General features: G+C 37.1%; 2 protein-coding genes across 6 annotated transcripts; both read right to left on the minus strand.

The window, feature by feature from the left end:
* Nucleotides 1–699: 699 nt before the first annotated feature.
* Nucleotides 700–5,208, minus strand: ntan1 (N-terminal asparagine amidase). Of its 4 annotated transcripts, none has more exons than XM_079431894.1 (11): nt 4,995–5,208; nt 4,136–4,238; nt 4,001–4,066; nt 3,812–3,920; nt 3,652–3,725; nt 3,528–3,581; nt 3,247–3,384; nt 3,035–3,088; nt 2,341–2,438; nt 2,092–2,205; nt 1,165–1,670 (listed from the first exon to the last, which is right to left on the minus strand). In XM_079431894.1, exons 1-11 carry the CDS (start codon nt 5,073–5,075, stop codon nt 1,509–1,511), a joined length of 1,053 nt encoding a protein of 350 aa, XP_079288020.1. In that variant the 5' UTR covers nt 5,076–5,208; the 3' UTR covers nt 1,165–1,508. The 4 variants fall into 4 exon arrangements, with proteins under 4 accessions (XP_079288022.1, XP_079288020.1, XP_079288021.1 ...); XM_079431893.1 differs by having other exon boundaries at nt 1,167–1,725; nt 4,995–5,202; XM_079431896.1 differs by lacking the exon at nt 3,247–3,384 and having other exon boundaries at nt 700–1,670.
* Nucleotides 5,209–6,073: 865 nt separating this feature from the next.
* On the minus strand, nt 6,074–20,975 carry LOC306878824 (thioredoxin reductase 1, cytoplasmic-like). 2 transcript variants are annotated; one of them, XM_079431371.1, is made up of 17 exons: nt 20,671–20,975; nt 19,248–19,308; nt 17,935–18,044; nt 16,698–16,805; nt 15,962–16,034; nt 15,767–15,886; nt 15,091–15,233; nt 14,578–14,693; nt 12,910–13,135; nt 12,676–12,768; nt 11,631–11,707; nt 9,839–9,995; nt 9,603–9,710; nt 9,407–9,502; nt 8,583–8,717; nt 8,410–8,483; nt 7,248–8,095 (listed from the first exon to the last, which is right to left on the minus strand). In XM_079431371.1, exons 1-16 carry the CDS (start codon nt 20,767–20,769, stop codon nt 8,421–8,423), a joined length of 1,785 nt encoding a protein of 594 aa, XP_079287497.1. In that variant the 5' UTR covers nt 20,770–20,975; the 3' UTR covers nt 7,248–8,095; nt 8,410–8,420. The 2 variants fall into 2 exon arrangements, with proteins under 2 accessions (XP_079287496.1, XP_079287497.1); XM_079431370.1 differs by having other exon boundaries at nt 6,074–8,483.
* Between the last annotated feature and the right edge of the window lie 1,407 nt (nt 20,976–22,382).

The raw sequence follows: 22,382 nt of genomic DNA on the forward strand, positions 1-22,382 counted from the left end.
GCCCACTGATGTAATATTACAACATCAGCTTGGCTTGACTAAAATAAAGCTGCTCATGTTTTAGTTTTTCTCTCTCTAAGACCACAATAAAGCATGAAGCACATCATCTTGTTTTACCGGACTGGATAAATCTACATTAAAGTAAGTAAAATGCCTAAACGATTTGTATTTTTCTGTGATATGTCTAGATCATGTAGATATTAAGGTCTTGTTTTTGACATAAGCTCAAAATCTAAAATGATCAGTGTTGTAAATGTAATTTTATTTAAAGGGGTAGCAAATGTTGCCATCTTGCACATTACATTGATGAACTGTGCTTCTCGCTTGTGACAAAAATACTAATAGAAACCGAGGCTACTGTTTTAATCAGTTTTAAATGCTTTTTGTTACCATTTTGAGATTCAATCAAGATTTTATGATTATTAAATAAGTTCAACTATCTGTAGCCTATATTATCATTTATAAAACGTCCTGTTGTTTTTTTCTAGGCTTTGCTTGTTTGCCCATCTGCTTGCTTCGTGAGGGACAGGTGATGATGCTCTGTGGGAGGTATCGCCAGACAATATTGGGTGAATTCTGTAAAACATGTATGATTGAGATTAATTTGCACGGATATTTTTAGCCTGGAAAAATAATCATAATCAGGCAGTATTGGACAGTACAGAGATGGACTCTGATACAAGAGAAGAAAGTCATGATGAATATGTTAAAGCTTTAATTCAGTTCATCAGGTTTTGTATAATCTGAACATATTTTTATGATAAATGCCCCCCCATAAAAGATGACTATATTCTTATTAGTGTGTATATGTATTGTTAAGGGGTTACAGAAGCATTATACCCTGCAAATGAACATTTAAATGTTCTCTACATTTGTTCATACAGTCAGTAAAATCACTGAATTCTGCTACCCATGAGCCCAACGTTGCAATATTACATTTCCATAAAAACTGACTAAAATGTAAATGTAAAAGCCCATTTATTTCTGTATTAGAGGCCTTATTGTCTATATATGTTCTCAAGCCATTTCAGTTTTGGTGATTCAATCTGTATGCTTTAAATAAGTTTCCATTTATTGTTACTATCATATAAAGGTTTAAATAAACAAAACACCATGTTTCCACTGGCAACTGAATCTTCTCAAAGGATCACAACACACTGTATTTATAGTTTCCAAAATTAATGTTTAATAAGCAAATAAGATAAAGCTAGATGTTAAAAAGAAAACCACATCATATCCAGTTAGTTTAAATTAAAGGACACGACTTATGATCCATGTACACATTTGTATTGACATACATAGCAAATATGAAAATATATAGTCCACAGACTCTTGTTTCTATGTAAGGGCCGGCAGGTGCGGTTAGTAAAACCATCATCAGATATTTCACTCTCTGAGCTTCAATCAGCGTGTTTCAGTTCAGATCAGTGTGATAGAGGAGCTTCTACGTTAAACATCAGACGTCAAAGGCCTTTAGTTGGGTTACAGTGGGGGTCAGAGGTCAGAGTTTAGGCTCTCTTCCAGCGGCCGTCCTCAGCGCGGCGGTACAGATGCGGCTGACCGCCTGGAAACAGCCCGTCTGCGGTCGGATGATCCAGCAGAAACTGGATGGTGGATTTGATGTGATGGACAAAGTGAGGAGGTTCTGCATGTGGAGACGTGGACAAATACTGACGGATAAACCAGACGAGAAATCAATGAGAAGAGCCACTTCATCCTGCAGATCTGACTCGATGATGAAATACACATCATGCATTATTAACCTTACTGTATCATATTTGATAGGCCTCTAAATGATCAAAGTCTGTTGTTCACAATCTACTCCATGCTTTCTGTCACCTGATTGATAGTTCATACATTTGTTTTTAGCAATGAAAAGGCCTTTTAATTGTACAAACATCCACCTTCAGCTTGTGATTCACGTCAGGATTTTTAAGCAGCGTTTATTTCTTCATTGGATTGCATTGCATTAAATGTTTGGATCATTTAAATATCATCTTACTGAGACATTATTGGAGATGCATAGTGACAACTTTTGTTTTAATATTTGGTCTAAAGGTTCATTAAACTAGCAGTGAGGGGATTTCAGACCTGTAGGATGGTTTCGTCATCTTGGGACAGCCAGAAGGACATGTCATTGTTTGGGGTCCATCTGCATGGGTCGATTTTCACAAGCTCTCTGCTAGAGTCATACACTTCAACCATCTGTCAAAAACACACACCGATATTTCAGATTATACAGCAGTTAGTTCAGTCCACCAATTCTGATTGGTCACAGCATTCTGAAGCCAGGTATTTTTAATGAGCACTAAATATCGCATGATGGCTTCATCCATGTACCTGTCCACCAGAGAAAGTGCGTGCAGATCGGAGCTCCTCCGCTGGTCCTCGACATGTGAACGAGGCTGGAAACACGTGACCCGTTTTAACGTTCACACCTGAACTCGGACAGAAACACTCTGTCAGTGTCTCGTATAGAGCTGCATGATGAATCCAGATTAAACTGAAACTGCGATATGGCTTCACGTGATTATAAATCACAAAGGCTGCAGTTTAGTTAAATAAATATAAGCTGTGTGTGCTTCAGAGTAAACGTGGCATTGCATGCATCTGCTCTGGAGATGCTTATTATGTGCATTTAGGAATGAAACACATCAAACATCTTCACAAACTTGCAATAGGAAGCGCTTATAAATCAACAATAGAGAGGCTTTAAAGGTATGAAATTTAAGAAATTAAATATTACTATTGTAATTTTACACTACTGTAAAATAAATTATTTTTTTATAATTATTGCTTTTGTTGTTCTTACTTTACATAGAAATATCACAATAGTACTAATGCTGTATTTCTGGTGCTGTTTGAACCTAATGAAGAAAGAAATGTGTCTTTTTAATGTGAAATGTGTGTTTTTTTAGCATTGTACTCAATTCATACTGAAAATTCATAACTTCATGATAATTCACATCACATTTGTGCTGAAGTGTCTATCGATCACATAATAATCAGAGAAGATGGAGATGTCGTACAGTACCTATCCCATACACCACGGGCCGATGAATCCCATCTTTGATGATGTCATTCATGTCTAGAGACAGAAATATACTCAAAAAATATCATGCACTTTATTCCATGTTCTCTGAAGTAATACAACAGCTTTCTGTGAAGAACAGACCAAAATAATTGAATAAAATGGAAACCTTGAAATGCAAGAGAGGGGGTGATTTTCGATGAATAATAACTTACATTTTTGTATTTTCCTCACATGAAACCTCATATGATTTGAGACTTGGAAAATAGTGAGTAATCTGTAGTGACTACTTTTCTCGTGCTTTTTTGACGTGTGATAACTGAGCTGTTGTATGGATCTTGTCAAAATTACTCCTTTTGTGTTCCACAGAAAAAATAAATTCATACAAATTTGGGACGACAGTGAATGATGACAGAATCTTCATTATTTTAAGGTAAATATACTAATAGAAACAACAGAACTTCCCATGTCTTGACAGTGAAGAGCACAAACTGACCTGTGATGCAGCACGTCTCCAGGTGAATCTCTTCCTTCTGCTTTTGAAAGGCAGCTGTAATGCAAAAGATTTAGAAACGCTTCTGATCGCACACTGAAAGTTTCAACTTCATTGCACAACATACCCAGAATACTAAGGCTGAGTGAGTGTGAGGTCCTCTTGTCATCATCAAAACCACCGACCAGATGCAGCTCCAGTCTGAAGACACAAACACAGCCATAAATCACACAAACTCCCTTCTATCTGACATTCCGGTTCAGCGACGTGTGACGAATCTACAGCACCTGCCCTCTTTCGCTGGGCTGCTTCTAGAAGTGACAGCGTTGACTATCAGAGGAACTTCAGTCCATGTGCTGGACCCATCACAGTGTGCCAGACACGTGGCTCCGCTGCCTGCAGAAGAGAAACACAGGATCAGACACAAACACACAGTAAACCAACACAGACACTGACTCTATGAAGGCTCGTGTTACCTGTGTGGCTAAGCACGACTAAATGGCATGTTGTAGCGTCATCGGATCCCAGGATAGAGACCGAATCTGAGGAAAGAGACACATCAGTGTGTGTTTAACACATCACCGGTCATCAGATCGAGAGCAAACACTCACTGTCCGCTGGTGTGGTCGCCGCAAACTCCCGCTGCTGGACATACAGGAGCTGTTTAGTGTCCACAGCTTCTGGACTTCTGGACACAAACTGCTTCGCACTTTCCTAAGAAACACACATCAGCCACCTCTAATTACTATACTGTACTATATGTGCATAATTAGCAAACAACACAGCAATTAATGGGGTTTTTTAACATCAGGAACTGTTTCAACAGGAACTAAAGCACTTTTTATCTTCTTTTTATATAATTTTTTTTTTAGTGCTGTCAAACGATTAATCGCATACAAAATAAAAGCTTTTGTTTGCATAATATATGAGCGTTCTCTGTATATTTATTATTTATATATAAATACACACACATACAGTATATATTTTGAAAATATTTACTATATTCATATAATTTATATTATATATAAATATATTTAATATATAAAAATAAAATTTTTCTGAAATATATACATGCATGTGTATGCATTTATAGAAATATACACAGCACATATTAATATGTTAAGCAAAAAAAATAATCCTGCAGTGCAAATTACACAATTAAAAAGATAAAGTACTTGTAGTCTGTGGCTGTGCATGATCTAATTAATGTGAGCTTGCACAAATGCATGCACAAATATGAGAAATGTATTTAAGTACAGCATGTAAATAAATAATAAGTGATTATATGGCGTTTATCTTGTATTTAGATATTAAGACGTGCATGCATACTGCTGTATAATAATAATACTATTACAATACTAATAAAATGAATGAATTTCTAAAGATTGTTTATCTTAAACATCACAAGTGTTTAAATATAAAGAGAAAGAGGGTCATTATGTTTGTGTAAGTTATTATTTAGTATCTTGCCTTCAGCTGCGGGTTTGTGCTGAACAGCTCCGAGGTCGAGTTCACGCGCTCTATTCGCTGATTCTGCGTCAACAGCGGCATCCTGACAGAGATTAAACCCGATCATCTGATCATTAAACTCTGATAATTAATATCTCTGTCATGTGTGATTCTCCCCCATCACACCGCCGCGCTCACTTCCGCTTAGCGCGCACGTCACAGCTCACGTGACTCTGAGCAGTAGAAATGATTCGCTAGAAAGGACATGAAGCAGAAGTCAGTTTAACATAGAAATAAATCGAGAGGAAGAGCCGAAGCAGTTTAGAGGAGATGCGATACACATATAGACCAACAGGCGGCGCTCCGCTAAAAACTGCCACCGAGCTTGAAAAAATTAATAAAACAGTGGTTTCTGGAGGACATTATCATATATAGTGAATAGTTTTGGTATTTAGACACTGTTTCTGGACAATAAATAAATAAATATACATACACTTTGTAATGAACTGCATTAAAAACGTTTTAATAATTAACGTTATTATATCTAACAATATATAACAATAAAAAATATAATAAATAAATAAATAAACACATTATTTAAATATAATAATTAAATAAACCACGGAATAAATTATAATCATTTAAAAAAATCTAAATAAATCAAAGTATATATATATATATAATGTGTAAGCAGCAGGAGGCTCTTTTATTCCTGACTCACTTTGACTCACAAGTTTGCTTTTGATTAAGAGGAACTTATTTTCTTTCCTAGTGCTTGAGAAATGTTTAAGAAATGTTCAGATGAGTTAATGTGTAACACAATGAACAAGGTCCTTAATATTTAAATAAGAAAAAATATATATATATTAATTAAAATAACCTTACTAATAGGTATTTTATCAGTTTAAATGCATAGTTAATGCATAGAGAAATGTGTGAGATGGTTAACCTTATAGATACAGCTTTGCTAAAAGTCTTTTTTTATCCTAATGTATCCTATATTTTAAGTTTCTCCTTTTTTCCCAATTCATTATTAAACCAGGATGTCAAATTTGAATAGTAAGGTTTATAAGAAGTTGAAGTGAATGAAACTGCAAACTCACTATGAACATGTGTTTATTGATCACTCAGTTTATGAGGTTTCTCAGAAACATGTTGACAATGAATCATGATGTCAGGAAAACTACTCACTGATTAATCACCTTCATTTCCCAACTACAGTGTTTAAAGTAGCATATAAAAGCCTAACACCACTAATCTAGAAGTTTCTGTTTTATTTACTGACTCATTTTTTTATTCACCAACAGAAACTGGTTTCTCTATTAAAGCGCTTTACTGTGTCCTGCATTCATCAGATCACTGCAGAGATAGAGGTTTATTCTTGCTGAATGATGGTTCGTCAACCAAAGATGATATCAGGTTGCTTCTTTATAGAAACCAATACATTTTAAACTAATTATATAGAATATTTACGTATTTTTTAAAGAAAACTGTCAAATGAGTCCACAGCCGACTGGATTTAATGAAGTAGAGCAGCATTATATCAAATCAAACAGAATGAGACACCTGTAACTCTATCATCAGAAGCACACACACGTCTGCTCAGGTGCGTTTGAGCCGTCGGCCTGTGATTATTCTCTCTCTCTGAATAAAATGCATGGAAATGAGGTGTTTTATCATCATTTTCTCAGGTCTCCGGTGCTTTGTCTCAGATGAATGCACTGCACTTCACAGGAACAGGTGTGCTGTCCAGGAATTGAGGGTTTTATAAATCCCTGCATGTGAATATTCATCCAGCATCTTCAAAAGGACGAGCTGTCTGAACTGAATTCAGCACTGAATCAAGAGAGAGTGACCATCCTGCAGTTGAAGTGGCCTAATTCTGTACATAACGGCCATTCCTGTTAGAAGACAGGAAGCTTTCGACATTTCCTGTTCCAATCAGCTGCGGTCACTCTATAGATGCATTATTGCCAGGGTTTCTGAACTACATTGATCTCATTCAAAATCCAATCATCTAAATAGATTTCAAAAGCTGTAGAGTAATTTACTGAGAAGGAAACTGGAATCTGAGGCTCTGACAAAAGCCATAAGTAAAATGACTCCAAATTAAATTAAGTTAGAGATAATGTATTGAGACATTAAACTGATAAAACAATGTATAAACACATTTAAAAAATGCACACAATGTATGACGTTCATTAAAGTTTCAAGGCTTACATATCACCGATTTACACACGTTTAAGCGCAAATAACTCTTGGAGAAACTGAAGTTGTGTACATAGTTTTATTAAAGTTCATGAATAGAATTTGAACAGAGATGCTATGGAAATATTGTACATTCATCAGGAGCCGAGTGACAGTAAAATCTAAGACACCTGACCCTTAAACACAATCCTTAGAAAGTAAAAGGGAGTGAATGATACGAGACGAACTGGACAAAATAATCAAATAGCAAATAAACAGCAAAAGTCAAACAAATGCATTTATATTTGGATGAAACCTCCGTACAGATACAGGTAATGTAACCCAGTGATATATTTATAAAAATATGAACATACACATTTTATTGATATTTCTAAGTGCTCTGATGGGCATCACAAACTAGAAAAGAGTTTGCGGTCACATGGATCTCAGTGACGCCCGTTAGTTTAAATACTTTGAGGAAGCATCTACACGCTGCATTTGGTTTGCGCTTCGATCACGTCTCAGTTACTCGACCACTAATCAGAAAATAATGAGAGGAAGTGAAATCCGTCTTACTACGATCCTGACGTGGATTGATGACGCTCTGCCGAGCAACTGATGACAAACCACTATTAAATATAGAAAAACAGACTCCTACAACCAAAAGAAAGGAAAGTATGAGGCCCTCGTGAGTCTGAAGGCCAAAGATCAGTGTTCTCGTTAACATGAGTTTATCTATTTAAAGTCCAAGTGCAGAAAACATCAGTCGTAACCCGCCACTGAACGTGGGTTAAGGTTTAAAACGTCACAGAGCACCAAACGCGAATGCACGAGTTTATAAGGTGTAAGAAAGAAAAGTGTAAAGCACAGACACATCTGGTGCATTTCTACCTCGGACAATCAGTTAAAGCAGAGTAACCCCGCTGTCTAACAGGCTGTCAATCATCATCATCTCCTCTCCCAGTCATTGGTCTCTAGGCAAGCGAAGCCCCGCCTCTGAAGGGCTGTCATGTCTTATTGCTGCTCCCAGACTCCGCCCACAATACACCCTTCACATGGTTTATTCAGGGTGACATACATGGGGAACAACAGCGAGACACACAAGCCTTTTAAGAGCAGGGCAGATCACGATGTTACGACTTGAGTTTTGATGACCTGAGATTAATTAAAGAGACTCGAGTGCGTTCATGCCAAGAGGAGAGGGATAAATCACTAGTTTAAACTAGTCTTGACAGCCTGTTAAACGAGCAGGGTTTAACCTCAGCAGCCGGACTGAGTGATGTCTCCGCCGGAGCTCTTGGTGACCTCCATGGTGGTGAATATCTGGAAACAAATGAAGGGAAGAGTATGTTATAACTCAAAAGACTAAGAACATGACATGTCCGTGATCTATAATGAAGCAGTAGGGTCACAGGAACGCACCTCAGCACAGGTAGGGTGAATCCCGATGGTGTTGTCCAGCTGATCTTTGGTTATTCCACATTTCATGGCGGCTCCGAAGCCCTGAGTGACCTCTCCGGCGTTAGGACCCAGATAGTGGAAGCCAATCACTCGTCCCTGCACACAGACGACAGCAGTTCATACTCCTGAAGGGTCTCTTACAGTAATGATCGCAGGGAATCAAACGAAAATCATTCAACAGTTCTTAAAGGGGTCATGTGATGAGATTTCAAGTTTTCCTTTCTCTTTGGAGTGTTACAAGCTGATTGTGCATTGATGAGATCCCTGAATTTGCAAAGACTAAAGTCTCAAAACCAAAGAGATATTCTTTGTAAAAGTTAAGACTTCTCCACGCCCCCCCCTAAAACGGCTCATTCATGAAATTAAGATCAACAAATCTTATTAAAGCCAGTGCTATTTTTTGATAAGTTTTTATTTTTATTTCTCCATTTTAAGTTTCAATAACTCTGTTAATTTTTATTAGTTTTTTTTCATATTTCTATTTATCTTTTCTAAATTCAAGTAATTTCAGTACGTCAGCCTAATTACATTTTTCAACCATTTATTTTTGTATTTAGATAGATTACTGAAACAATAACAGCTTTAGTTAATAACAACACTGGTAGAAGCACTGTTCATTGCTATTTCAACTAAAGCTAATGAACTAAACCTTATTGTAAAGTGACTAAAATCCATTTTAGTGCATAATCATGACTTAAAATCATGTTTCACAAGTCCTTTTTTTTTTTTTTTAAACAAACCAAAACCACATTCACATACGATGGGGACAATTAAGCATGTCTTACATTGTCAAGTTTATTGCAGATGATCTTGGCGTAGCACCTGTTGCTGTCCCGGCCGGCAACGGTGAACTCCAGAGGCCAGAACAGACTGTGATAGACCTGCAGAGACAAACATAATTACCAGCTCTTCATTAAAACCAGTCATTATCAGCACAGGTTATTAATATTTCCAGTCTGACGTCTGTTTGCAAACACGCACCTCAATGTTCTCCTGTCCGTAGATCTCGAGGGCCTTTTCCTCTGGGTAACCACAGCTGCCGTATTCCATAGGAGTGAAGACCGTGGTGGGAACGTTCACATAATCGCACTGAAACGACACGGAGAGAGAGAAACAGGAACTGGGGTGAGATCACAGAAACCCAACCGCTATTTACAGAGATTAAGCAAACACTCCTAACACAAAACCACACAGGAACGGTTATAGCTATGTCAGACCTTGAGAGATGCTCCAGCAAACAGTCGGCGAGCCAGAAGTTTCCCGGCCTGAATGGCCACAGGAGTGAGCTCCCACTTCCCCTCCAGGATGTCTCCAATGGCATAGATGTGAGGAACGTTGGTCTGCTCCTCATCGTTCACTGGGATCTTCCCGTTCCTGGACGGAGGAACAGAAAATGACTCAATGTTAGCATTGGTAGAGCAAAGTCCAAGCCTTGAGGACTAAGTAAAGATTGTCTACATCAACAACAAACAGTGATATGAAGGACTCCCATTTAAAAGTCCATTTCACACTTGCTTCTGATGCTTGATCTGAATCAGTTTACTTGCATTTCCTTCTCAAATATCTTTTCACGTTGTATTACTTGGTTGCGAAACATTTGTGTCATTATTGTGAGTAGCAGGATCATAATCTACCATTCCTCAAAGCATCAAAACTTTTGTTTTGAGGTTATTAATTTGAGCATTCATGTCAATGGGTGAAACGCTTGCAACTGTAAAACAGCATTTTAGTCATTTGCAACTTAAAACATATGCATGAACAAAAATATACAGTAAGATGTATTTATGAGCGTGTATAAATTAACACTTACGTTTCATGAAAATTCAGATCAAAACATGATTTATCAAATGTCTTAACGATCACTTTAATAGGTGTTAAATTTGGCGATGGAAAAAACAGAAATAGTTTTTAACGTCAAAAAGCTAACAAATATGTTGTGTTCTACCCATCTGTGATGTGATTGTGTACGGTTTATACAGTTTAAGGTAGGCCTATAAATAATTACATAATTATTCAATAGTTACACAAAAAAAACCTAATGTACATTAATGCATTGTGCCCCTTTGATTATTGATTGAACTTTTGATTTTAAAAAGTATTAGTAAAATGTTGAAATTAAGACCAACAAATGGTATACAAGCCAGTGTTATTTACAATTCCTTAATTATAGCATCATTTTCAGTTAGCATTTATTTTCATCTGCGTTTCTCCATTTTAAGTTTTAGTAATGTGTTTGTCATTTCTAACAGTTTAAGATGTAACATAATATTTAATATAGTTTGAAACAAACCTAGTGTACTTTGTCATTTTGCCCCTAAATTTGTTGATACACCTACATTTTAACACACATGCACCGTCAAGCCATGAGTTTGTCTAAAGCACAAATAAAACTTTGAGATTGCTGCAGAAAAGAAAAATGCTTTGTCATATAAAAGCCACATTACATCAACTTCAGCTCACTTCTGCAATCTAGGAAGTGTTATACTGTAATGCACAATGACCTTTCAATGTACAGACACATTTTGTGCATTACTAAACTGAAATGAGCAACTAAGTCAGAATTTCAAACCATAAATCTATAAATGCTTAGTGAGTCGCTCATACAGAAACCATAAAAGAGCCATGCATCACTCGTGTGGGTCATATGGAGTCACATGATTCTGCTTGGGAACGGATCTAAACCGCTGTGCTGCACTAATCTCTCAGACTACCGCAAACCACACACACTTCTCACTTCAGTGTATGTGTGAATTAATATTAACCATCCCACACTACTGAATGGAAAGATTTAGCTGAATCCTTCCTGACCCAGTGTGCTCTATAAACACCGTGCATGTGCCCTCTGGTCAGATGCGGGACACGCTGCCCAGTTCCCAGAGTCAATAACTGCTGATTCACCATGAGCACGCCTCTGACCCTGCCCTCTCAAGAGCTTCCATGACAACAAGGACTTTGTTATGGGATGTGGGAGGGGGACCAAAATAAACTACTCAAATGAAAGAGACATACTTGGCATTGACTACAACTCCAGCTTTGTCCAGACCGATCTTTCCTGTACAGGCGTCACGACCCACTGCGATCAACACCTGAGAGACACAGCAAACATTAGAAATGTTAAAATAATGTGACAATGCAGAAATACCAAACTCCTCCCGCAGTTACAAAAGAAACCGCAACAACAAAAATGAGCAAAGCATCGATTACATGAATCAAACATCAACAAAACCTGAAGTTCATCCACATTAGCAGTAGTCTAACTGTACAACTCCAGTGAGGGTTTATATTGAACAATTTAAAGATTTAACCCCCCGTATCTTTGTCTAAGTGCTCATATGTCCCCCTGACTTAAGCAGCTGGTGTCCTATCAGAGCAACCACAGGTGCAGCTCAAGATTTTTATAAAAATTACTTATTCATAAAGGACACATTAAATTGTACATGACTGACAGTTTGATGCTTACAATGTTACAAAGGATTTCTATGTCAAGTAAATGTTATTCTTTTGAACTTTCTATTCAACATTTTGTTGCAACTGAAGCATCACAGGATTCTTTGAAGCAGCACATCTGTTTTCAACATTGATAATCAGAAATGTTTGAGCAGACTGGAGTAATGATGCTGAAGATACAGCTTTGAATAAATTACATTTTACAATATATTTTCATAGAAAACAATTCAGTTATTTATTTGTATATTTGTAATAATGCACAATTTGTTTTTACTGCATTAAAAAAAAGAAACATTAATAAATCTTACCTATCTTAAACTTTTGAACAGGGTTTTGTGTGCATGCATACATTTATTTTTTCCCCAATATTTGTGCATGCTATGTATTTTCATGAGTCTTTAGTCTCCTGTATTACCCTTGAAGACCTATATTTGTGTTCAAAATGTATTGCTCCAAATCAGGTCAACTATGAGGTTTCAGTTCATCTGAAAGCATGCCTTAGGAGTTTTGAAACATAGCCCGAGATAGCAGACAAGATAAAACCTGATGTACTTCAATGATATCTGAAAGGAATTCCGCTTTTTGGCCACACAGACATGATACTCACAGTATTGTATTCTCCTTCAATGATTTCATCGCTCTCGGTTGATTTGGCCGTCACTTTAATTCGGCCTGGAGTCCCAGCTTCCAGCTGTTCGATCTGTAGAAGAATGATCGTTTATCACCAACGTAATGTGAGTAAAGAGGCCATGATCATAATACTTCTAAAGAGCATTTCATAACCGCAGCTGCGATAGATAAAGCATCATTTCAGATTTCAGTAATGTTTAACAGCACCAACCTTGGTAGGAACAAACTTCCTGAGGAATTTGACCCCGTGTGTCTCCATGTAATCTCCTGCACGGTTGGCCATGTCCTGATCGAATCCTCGCAGCAGAATGGAGCGAACCATAACGGTCACATCCAGCCCCAAACTGGCCAGAAAACCGCCGCACTCCAGAGCCACATACGACGCTCCGATGACGAGAGTCTTCCCGGGACAGTAGGGCAATGAGAACAGGTCATCACTGCGAATAACAAACAAAACCAGTGAGGACACACCACAGACGGATTGCGTTTCCTCAAATGTAGACAAAAGTTCAGACACATATACTGAATATACTGAAAACCGCAGAGGCTTGAGTCTTGCCAAACACCTGCCACTCACTTCCTTATCCTTAACCATCAAAAAAAATATCTCAGACTTGAGTCATAAAAGAACACACATGCATTCAGTTTAAAGGCTTGTCACGTCAAGGGACAAACTATCTGAAAGTGAACAATACCGTGACCTTGTTCAGACGGTCAGTTCAAGTACGATTTTTGTGCATCTCCGATTGGAATCTGATAATATTTAGCAAGTAAGAACGAAGACACACAAAAAAAAAACCCACATGAAATATGATTTTTACAAGTCCGTTTCAAGCTACATTCATAGTATAATTTGGGGCCATTTACACCGGTTCAGTTCATGGGTTTTCTCTGATCAGATAGCCACCCCATTGTGAAATGACCAGGTGTAAATGTCCTCTGAAATGCTTTTGAAGCAGAATTAAATCCAGTCGCTTAAACCACTTCAGGAGGTGGTCTGGGCCGCATTCCAGACAAAACTGTACAAGTGTAAATAGAACAATTTTAATGACTCTAATCAATATCTGACCACTAAAAAAAAAGCATTAAGTGACCAGGTGTAAACAGGCCCTTGAAATCCTATTCAAATCACATTTCTGGAAATCGGTTTCAGTCTGACTGCTCAGATCGGATTTTGCACAGCTTTTTTGCCTACTTTCTCACGCCGCGTAAACACGTCAGATGCGGTTTACAGAAAACATACTGAATGTCTCAGCAGAAACAAGGCTGTGTTGTTGCATAGAGCAAGTTGAGTTCCAGCTTTCCTACGTTTCTGCTGCTTCCTCATAAGAAGTAATATAATCCAATGCGACGGAAGCATGTCATATTGTAACATAACATCTTTATTGCAAACTGTATTGAGGTTATTGTTGTTTTTAGCATAAGCAAATGTCAATGCAGACATTCAGTCTGAACGATAGAGCATCATGGGACACACAAATCAGATCTGAACACTTGCAATACACAGTATGCATAGTCAATCATTTAGATCGGATTCCATTCGGATACACAAATAATCGGATTTGGACTGGCAGTCTGAACAACACTTATGCCATCCTCTGCCTAAAGGTGCAAATGTGCAAGTATATTATTTAAAAATAAGTAGCCACGTGAACATTTTCCACATTTATGCTGTTTAAATCAGAGCTATAGAAGAAAATCCTCCTCTTATTCGACACATCATGCAGTGGAAGCTTTCCTTCCCTTGGTGACTGAGAATGAATCAGCTTTAAATCAATAAATCCTGTAAATAAATCGGTAACGACCCCCTGAGGTCCAGCTGCGATTAAGCGGCTCTCCAGAGGGAGTTTACTGTGGTGAACTCAGAGTCTTATCTCACCTGGTGATGCAGTACTCTTTGTCTCCTGGGATGCCCAGATAACGAGGCCGCTCTCCTGTCGCCAGGACAAACCTAGCTGCAGTGTAGAACATCTCTTTACCACGCTTGTTTGTGGCCTGTTGGGAAGAGTAAACAAAAAGGTGAGATGAGGGCAGGTCGTGACTGTGACTGGAATGCAACTTTTAGTATTTAATACTGGTGCCATTTAGACCAAGTTACAAGAAACAGTAGCTCTCCTATTCCAAGCAATGCCTTGTGACATTAAGGCATGTTTTCCCCCATATTCTGCTGCCAAAAGTAGTAATTAATTACACTTTACAGTTAATTTTTCTCTAAAAGAATCAAACTCAAACTTCCTTAGTGGAAAAGAATCAAGTTCTCTTTGCATTCACATTGTATCTGAACCTGTAGTGGACTTGGATCACGTTTAGGTTGATATTAGCGGTACGTGTCACAATACATGTTGGGCATGGACTACAGTACATTTGGCTGCTTGTGCCAGAACACACTTGCCTTGATCTTGTGCGGCTCCACAAACTCAGCGTAGGCGTTGACGTAATTGACGTTTTTGTCTCGTAGGGAAACTCTGTAGCCCCAGTTCAGTGAACCGATGTAGTTATTCACCGCGGTCCTCATCGTCTCCCAGTTGTGAGTCACTTTAATAAAAACCCAATATTTGATGAGAATGTCAATTAAAACAGAAGACAGACATTAAGACCATTAAGGGAAGCTTTTGAAAGCAACACACTGAATGTTGCAATGATCTCTTGTCCTGTGTATTAGGAAGATTTCTAGTGTTAAAATCTCACATTAACAATTCTTTCCAATTACGGATATAAATGAGGACTCTTGTAACAGTCTTTTTAACCATTTCAAGAAATATATTCACAATGTTGCAGTCACAGAATTAATAAAAATGTACCGAAACACTTTCAAAGAAAGAGGAAATCAATCTGAAACATGTCTTCAGATCAGAAATCACAAAATTGCATCACAACTTCTAGCCTTCACACATACGACTTTAAAATCTGTACCGCATGAAGAACTCATGTTTCCTTTTACTTCTTCTATCTGGAATGCATTAAAGCATGTGATGTAATTCTTATCTGCAATCTATATCATAGAGACAGTTTATCATGTGTACCATGTACAGCTTCATATTTCCGGCCGTGTTGAGTATACGACTCACCCTGCTCAGAAAATTCCCAGCCAAACTTGCGTGCGTCCTCCATGGCTGTGCCCAGCAGGGCCGTTTGATGCATCAGTTTCTTGGGAATACAGCCCACGTTCACACACGTGCCACCCAGACCTGGAAAGAGACATCTTATCTTATTACAAGTCATATTTGATTAAACCTGCACGCTTTTGATTCTGGTTTTCTTACCCCAGGTTGTACCCTTCGGTGTGGGAACAACATAATCCAGAACCATGACCTTCTTCCCCAAGGCAGCTGCTTCCTGTTTGGGCAGGAAGAGGAGGGGTTAAAATCAGATTCATGTGCAAAACCCACAGAACTGCTCATGCGCTCCTATAGAGTTTGGCTGAGTGGTTTTATCAAGTATTTGTGTTTCTGATGATTTTGCTGGCAACATAATTAAGCGATACTATGCACCTTCACTTTAGTTTCCTAAAAAGTGTGTCATTTAATTCATTTCTGTTGATCATTTTAAAATGTTTATTTCAATTAATCAAATTTTTTATTAAAATAAATTCATACAAATGGACTATTAAAAAATAGAGTATAAATAGAATATAAAATACACACACTATTTGATTTAAAACTAAAACTGACTTAAAAACAAACAAAAATATGTATTTTTCATACAGAAAAAAAAATGTGATGGTGTAAAACTGTGTCTAAAATAATTTTTATTTAGATCTATATTTTACTTGCATGTCAAAAACTAAAATAAATAAATAAATACATTTTTTAAAATATATATATATATATATAAAATACACATAGATTTTAAAAGTGCTAACACCAAGACCTTAAACAGGATTCAAGCATGTAACTTGAAACTCAGATGACAGTGGCTCGATTGACCTGAATTCACGCTGCACACACATACAGTATTTAAACAGCATTATAAATGAAGGATCTGTGTAATTTAACTCACCTTTGAGCAGGCCAGACCGCCAGAACCACCGCCAATGACGATGAGATCATATTCATACGCCTCACTGCCTTCACCCAACAACTTCTGCAGGACGCCATCTTTGTGTGCCTGTTACCACGACAACAAACCAATCATTAGCAGGAGCATAAAACGATGCTGATAAGAGGCATGGTGAAGAGGTGCTTGAGCGTTATTCAGCTCGATTACCAAACGTCTTTCCCACAGAGATGCTGTACACTCAGTTGTGAAAGAGCTTTTATAGACAACTGACAGATATACAGACAGATGCAATAGTGATTAGGCACTGATGAGCAGACATTTCATATATAGAATCCAAAAGCAGCCTTCCGATAGGGTAACGAACAAAAACTCAAATGAACAGGTGAATTAGTTTACAGTAGAAAAAAGGCTCCAAATACAAAGTGGCACAAAATGGCTTGTGTGCATCTCAGTCACAGAATGGCACGGTTTAATGCATTTGGAGGATCTGGACTCACTGGTGCTACCTACATGCTTAAATACGTGAGAAGTTCCTTTTAATCGTTTCTGGAAATGTGTCTGCCAATTTAAAAATGACCAAGGTCAAGATATCCAGACAGTTAGATACCTATTGAGAACAAACTCTAAAACAAATCACCACAACAGCAAAAATGACTTGATATAAGTAATTTTTACAGCAATTCTGTAAATTAAATAGGATAGAATACCTTCTAGCAGACACGTGGGACAGTCAGCAACATTAACAACTTATAATTATTCTAAAAAAAAATACAAAAATGAAAGGGTGTGTGTGGGTGAGGCTTTTGCAGCAGAAAGTACACCAACTGAGCCAAGCATCCGCTTATGACCATCAGCTCTCCTTCACAGTGACGTGAAGCAAAAAATGCCTCAAAATGGAAAACTATTGGTTTTTAGTAAACTGCGTTGGAACAGCTTGCATGAAATTATAATTTAGCAAATGTAATAGGTCACTTGGTTATTCTTCATTCTATAAAGTTTGAGAGGTTCAGACCATCAAATCTATGAAAATATGAATGGAGGAGTGAAAACTAAAATAGTTTGCTTTTGGAAATGGCATTTTTATGTCTGCTAATAATTAACAAAAGAGAGAAATTCTGAGCCCAAAGTCTTTGGGCCTTTGGTCTTTGGCATGAACATGAAAAATTCCAGCTTGCCAGTGAGACTCAGCTAGAATCATTGTCTTACGCATACACCGATCAGTCAGAAAAATCAGTACCTTCATGGTGTTGTCACAGCCTCCAATGTGTTTCTTGTTGATGAAGACGTTGGGGACAGTTTTCTGCCCCGTCATCTCATGCAGCAAGTCCTGGTAGTTGGTTCCATCCTCTGAAACACATCAGACATGATCAGTCAGGATCTCACCGCTCATGTTTCACATCTACACCACACGGGCAGCTCTCCAATAATCGAATCAGGTTCAGATCTGGCACTGCTTGCCTGCTTCTGAAAGCGATGTTTGGCTCCAAACACGGAGGAAAAAACACAGCAGCTAATCAGGTTTAGAGCTGATCGCCAGAGAACCCATTATCAGGGTCATGCTACGAACATGAGACGAACAGCTGCGCATGGACCGAGAGATAAAGGGTGCATGAGACGTGGAGGAGGGTACAGATGAGTGAATGAAAGCAGGAAGAGGAAGATGATTTTTAGACATTAGTAATGCTGGAGTGACTCAGCAGGTCGTCCGTCACGGCCAACATTAACTTAAGAGATTCAGCACAATGTTCAGAGAACACAAGCAAGAGCACTTCAGCTCAACTCTGTCAATGAAGGGGTAAAAGTTCAATAACCTTAAACATGAACATTACATAACCTTAGCTGAAGTGGAAACACATGAACATGCATAATTGGTAATCTTCATCATACATCAGGAAGAACTTCATGTAAAAATACATGTTATGCAATTGCATGTTCAGCAAAAATGTAGTAAACATTTGGTTTGTGTACTTATGCAGTCAAAAGATAGTAGACTGTAATCTCAGAGCTGGTTTCTGTAGATAGCAGCCATCACTGACAAAATATTTAGATTCAAATAACCTCGCCAGTTTTATAATTTGGCCACTTGTTGAAGATAAACGGTCCTGATGAACAAATTAAAACACAATAGAGAAAATGCTGTTATTTCACATTACAAAAAACTTTTTGTTTTTCCCTTTAAAAGGCTAAAACTTTACTTTTAGACAAAAAGAGAAACACCAAGTAAAAAAAATAATAATAATAATTTTAATACCACACCAGCTACTTTGACTATTTTGATGGTGAAAACTACTGGAGTTTATTTTAATCTTGAGTAATTTAAATAGAAATGAAGGATATTTAAGACCTTACCTCACCTAAAAATTAAATAATTGTTTAACGTACATTATTTCAGACATTAATCTGTTATTAAGTCCATCAGCTGAAGAAAAAAAAAAAAAAAAAAAAAAGCAGTAACTGGCACAGACTGGCACTTCCTCCATGTATCTCATTTCACTCCAAAACAAAAAGTCATTTGATATGCAAAATGATAAACCGTTCTTGTGCTCTTACCCATCAGGTCCAGCTCTATAGCATTACACTTGACATTCAGCTCTTTAAAGAGTTCCTTCACCTGGAATTACAGAAAAGCACATGTTAGTTTACTCTGACAGTGACAGATCAGTTATAATGTCTACAATCATTCACTATAGCTTAACCTTAAAACATTACATCTATGAAAACACCAATTATAAACAAGCTTTGTTTACTTTAAGGGTATTTCTAAAAGCAGCTTTGTACCATTTACTGTCATTATTGCACTTCAACACACTTGCTTCTCTGAAGAAACACTCACTAAAGTCTACAGATGCATGATAGATCAAGATCATATCGTTTATACTAATAATTGTTGATATTTAATTGTGAAAGTTCATTTCTGCCTACTTTATTACTTATGCTGTGTTTAACATTTCCATGCATTCATTTAGCAGATGCTTTTATCTAAAGCAACTTATAATTGAGGAATAAATCAAGTGATTCATCTTAAACTGGGAAACAGACACAGGAAGAGATCGTAATACACTGCCCTCCAAACGTTTGGAAACGCCCTAGAAAAGTGGGGTTTTGGACAATATTGGCATGACTCCTTTTTAATTTGTGATAATTTTGATACTGATAACTCTGCATAATCTGGGCATCTGAGCTGCAAACATTGACTTTGAATTGGTTGTTGAAGCTACAGTATTAAGTTTAGTGTGCATCACAGCTGGCAAAGGGGCATGTCTGACTTTGACATGTTGCCATTATTATGTTATATTGCTGGTCTTTAATGATAATATCAAGTTACTTTAATGTATTTGCACCAAAAAATGATTAGGATTTACGCTGATATCGTCCAAAAGCACACTTTGCCAGGGGTGTTTCCAAACTTTTGGAGGTAAGCTAGACAGGGAAAGAATAAAACTGTTTTTTTAGGATGAAGTCAGATCTTTATGGATGGCTAACACTACCCTAAATACACAGTGCTGGATTACATCATAAATTTAACCCTTTAAGAACACAACTTCTTGAATAATGTTGCTCTATTATAGCTCACACTTCAAACTGACTGATATTTCTCATTATACACAACAGACCCCTTGAAGCCTAAAGTCATTAATGTACTTGACATGGACAAACTCCTGGTTTTAGTTTTTTAAATATCCGTAGAACTTTAACTGCTTCATTTTTTACTATCAACTTTCAACAAAATAAAAGAATTGTGAACAATAATAACTTGTAGAGTGCTTTTATAAATTCAAGAAGTGCCTATAAAACTCAAAGCACTTACATCATAGCAGAACAAAACTACAAAACAACGATCAAACATCATCATAATAAAAAGGAATAGTTAATTAAAATGTTTTAAAACAACTGAATTATATGCACTTTCCCCTGACTGGCTAATAATGACTATTACACACACTCCTGACAGAAGGGTGTTTGTGTTTCTCACCTGGACGCAGTAGGGACAGAAGCTCTTACTGAACACTAGCACCTGATTAGCATCGATCAGCTCTTTGATCTTCGATCGGATCTGCTCGATGGGGGGCATAATGATCAATAACCGATCACGGGTCGATATTCCGCGCTCTTCCGCTTCCTGAGTCGATGATTGTGATTAAAATCAAACTTTATACTAACATAAACTCATGATGTGACATTAGCTAACACGTTAAATAAGACTAAAATCACTCCTGTCATTATTGCGACTGAATGACGCTCCGCCGCAAGCGCTCTTACATAAGACCCAACGAGTCTGACCCGCGCGCGCCTGACTGAAAATCAACCCACGTCCTCGCTCACGGAGACCCACGTGTTGTCTTGTCTTAGCTGTTAGTAACTTATAATATAAAATAAAAAGTAAACTTAAGCTCTTTAAAGAAAACTGATTTTAAGGTACCGTGAATCTCAGTGGACTCTGAAAAAATACATTGATAATTTATGGAGATAATTATTAAGCACATGATTGTGATTTATTATACTTCTGAATAATAATAATAATACGTGGTTAACCCATCAGGCAATATTTGTAGACACCTCAGTGAGTTTGATACGGACACGTGCGCCACCTGGTGGCTGTTTCAAGAGGAAAAGTACTTTTAATTAATTTACTTATTCTGTTGACCACATTTCGCATTCATAAGCGCAAATTTACCAATAAAACCCAATTTGATGGTTTTGTTGACTGAAATATGTATTTATATTGACAGCATCAGCGACTCTGTTAATAAGAACTTTGAAAGTTTGTCAATTTTACAATATATGTATTTGATTGTATATATACATGCATGCGTATATATATGTATATCTCGTTTTTTTGTTTTGAAGTTTAATACTTACCTCCCCCGGCAACTGTTTTGTTTGTTGTAATATGTCTTTCTGTCTTTTTTCTTTTCCTTTTTCTTTTGTTTCTTGATAACGTGTTGTATGTTATTGTTCTTTGAATAAAAAAACCACGGCTTGAAACTTGAAACCATATTATATATTATTATATTATACTCTACAACATTGATAGATCCCAAAGAAAAAGGTTTTAAAGAACTTATTTTATTTATAATTTTATATAAAATTGATTTACTTATTTAACCTATGTAGCCTATTTAACTTATTTTATTTTGATATGAAATGCAGCATCACTCATCACTCATTACATATTCCTGTCATTGCATAACGTCAAGTATCCAGGTGATTAAAACATTTCTGCAGACCAATAACCATTAAAAAGAGCAATAAACATATTGCGAAGCGTGTGTCTTCCACCTAAAGAAAGCCCACTGACACCTCAGCTTACTGGATGAATAATTAGTGATTTTATAAGTGTTATAAGGTCATAAAACCCTTTAGAGCTGGTGTTAAAGTCCTACAACATTAATCTTACAACACAAAACTTTGAGTTCACTGTTAAATGAACTGAACTGTGTTTTATACTGAATAATGTACCTGCTATTGTTCAGGCTGGTTCACTAGAGTTTGTACTGAATCCTCAAATATGATCTGGTTTATTATGGCAAATCTGAATTTATTACACTGTGCCTGATTAGTTTTAGAAACTTTGCAATCAGTAACAACAAAACATGAGATTCAAAAACTTGAGAGATATATATATATGTGTGTGTGTGTGTGTATTAACTTGATATTGTTATATTTTTATACTGGTATAAAGGT

Source organism: Barbus barbus (genome assembly GCF_936440315.1).
Source record: "Barbus barbus genome assembly, chromosome: 13".
Taxonomy (NCBI): domain Eukaryota; kingdom Metazoa; phylum Chordata; class Actinopteri; order Cypriniformes; family Cyprinidae; genus Barbus; species Barbus barbus.